At 41.4% G+C, this 2,500-nt stretch overlaps 1 protein-coding gene across 1 annotated transcript in view; it reads right to left on the bottom strand.

Annotated features, from left to right (window-relative positions):
• LOC113813210 (igLON family member 5) overlaps window positions 1-2,500 on the bottom strand; it is a gene marked incomplete in the record, with an annotated part of 52,708 nt that overhangs the window by 2,704 nt on the left and 47,504 nt on the right. The window contains 2 exon segments of the mRNA XM_070130645.1: window positions 1,543-1,735; window positions 2,043-2,145. Of these exon segments, the coding sequence (XP_069986746.1) occupies window positions 1,543-1,735; window positions 2,043-2,145 (296 nt within the window).

The following is a 2,500-nucleotide window of genomic DNA, read 5'->3' as shown; positions in this document are numbered from 1 at the left end:
TAACGATGGACGGCGGCGAGGTCGAAAAATGGTTACCTTTTTATTCTGATTACATGAAGCTTGATGCAGTCTAATGGTAGGAAATGTGTCTAGGTAAACCCTACGGTGGAAATCTTTGCTCCCTATAGACAACACATAAAATAATACGTGAATACAAAGCAAATGCAAGGTATCCTTTTTTTTTAATTCTTTCGATAGGGGATATATCAACTTGAGAAAATCAAACACTAGGCCCTGCAAGGGATTCAAAAAACAACACTACCTTCTCTTACAGCTAGACCCAACTACACGACACTGCACAGACAGATAAGCCAGGCAGCCAAAGTACACTGAGAGACACCTATCGAATTCAAAGCAAGAGGGGAGTCGAGGGGAAGCCCATTTGAAATGCCTACAACTGGAACACTGAAAGGGGATTTAATGGGCCAATATTTACCGACGCCTCGCTATCCTGGGGGGCAATGGGCGACGGTGTGGTGGGAGGTCTTTTTCTTGGAGAGTGCAACGGGGAAGAAAAGACGTTAGGGGCAAGTATAACAGTGTGGTGGAGTGATGTGAGATATAGTTCAGTCTTAGGGAAGTGGGAAATGTTCAGATATTTTTGAACTGGTTCAGTCATGTGATAGATTTATGGGGGAAAGGGTTGAGCCGTAGGATAAAGCGATGTGAGAAATGGTTAAGCAATATGGTAAAACGCTATGGTATATATAGCTTAGCCATACAATTGAGTGATAGTTAAAAGTGGCTGATTTGAAAAGTAGTTCAATTATGTTAAAGGTGATGTGAAATACTGTTCATAAGTATGATAGTGATGTGATAACGGAGGATGTTGAAGCATTCTGTTCGACCGCAGTACTATGCTAATTATAAAAAGTGATATTTATGTTAAAGGTGTCCATGATTAAATGAAAGTTGTTATTTATAGTAAATGATACTTTGGTTGACGCGGGTGCTGTTCCCCATGCCAAAGTTTGCAACATTGGTGACCTTTCCTTAAGAATATCTTGTCATAAAAATCGTTTTTCATGACGGTCAAACAAAAGCTCCATCTGCCTGTGAGAATAGTGACTGTCTATGGTGTACTGTGCCAATGTGGGTGCCAACCTCACGTAATGACAGGGTGGTGAAGACTTATCACTAAAACGAATACCATACCTACGGAACAAACACTTTGCTGCATTAGTACATTTCAGTACCTGTTGCATTGTGCAGTGCATTACTCCATACTTGCTTCATAAATGATGCTTTGTTTTATGAATATTTACTTCCATACATACAGTTCTATAATTCATACATAATGCTTACTTTTGCAATCAGCGTCACTTAAGATTATTTTATCTAAAGCGACGAAAATTTTAATGATAATTTTAATTCAAAATACTTTATTTATCTCAAACAATACTTCCTTTTTTATATAAACAGTCATTTACTCTACGCCAAAATTTGATGCACACAATGCTTCCCATTATACAAAATGCTTCCTTTTTTAAAGAATACGTTTACGAAATAACACGCGATCAAAAATCCCCAGCACACACTCACCAGCATCTAGCGTCGTGAAGGCAAAGGACTCGTTCACATCCCCGCGCCCGTACTCGTTCCTCGCTACGACCCGCACGTGGTAGGCTGACCCGGGCTCGAGGTCCGTGAACGTGTGGCTCATCGAGTGGTACTTGGAGGACGACGTTGTGCCGGGGACGCTGAAGGTGATCCAGTGGTCCTCCTCGTCGGTGTCCTGGCAGAGGAAGGGTTCGAGTGAGATGTGTAAATGGGTTGGAGTAAAGATGGGGGTGGTGGTGGGAGGGGATAGCGATGGTGGTGGTGGTGATGGTGATGACAGTGGTAATGGCTATGTCAATATCAATGGCGATGATAGTGATGGTGATGGAATATACAGAATCACTGGGGCTGAAATATATTACCATATTCCCATGCTTGTGTGCAAAATACAGTGCTTATCTTTCCACATAGTCATCCTTCTCTGCGTGTGTGCTCATTTCGACATTTAAAAATTATATAAAAATCATAATAAAGAAACTTACATTCCTATATGCAATTTCATATGATAAGACTGGAACATACGACTCGACATCCCAAACGAGTGTATAATTGCTCTCCATATCTCCCTGATGAGGACTCGAATATCTGTGGTAAGTAACATGTTATGATTATTCGACATAATGTACATAAGGGTGTCATTTCATTTCCTTACACGTCACATAGCCACTTACAGACGTACACAGACAAAGAGTCGTGTGTCTGTTTGCTTGTATATCTGTACAGTACATACTACATGCCACATACACACACACACACACACACACACACACACACACACACACACACACACACACACACACACACACACACACACACACACACACACACACACACACACACACTCACACTCACACTCACACACACACTCACACACACACTCACACACACACTCACACACACACACACACACAGAAAATAGATATTTGCCTGTACTTACCTA

The sequence above is a fragment of the Penaeus vannamei genome, chromosome 15, assembly GCF_042767895.1.
Source record: "Penaeus vannamei isolate JL-2024 chromosome 15, ASM4276789v1, whole genome shotgun sequence".
In the NCBI taxonomy this organism is placed as follows: Eukaryota; Metazoa; Arthropoda; class Malacostraca; order Decapoda; family Penaeidae; genus Penaeus; species Penaeus vannamei.
The sequence above is the reverse complement of the archived record's forward strand: the minus strand, read 5'-3'. Positions and strand labels throughout refer to the sequence as shown.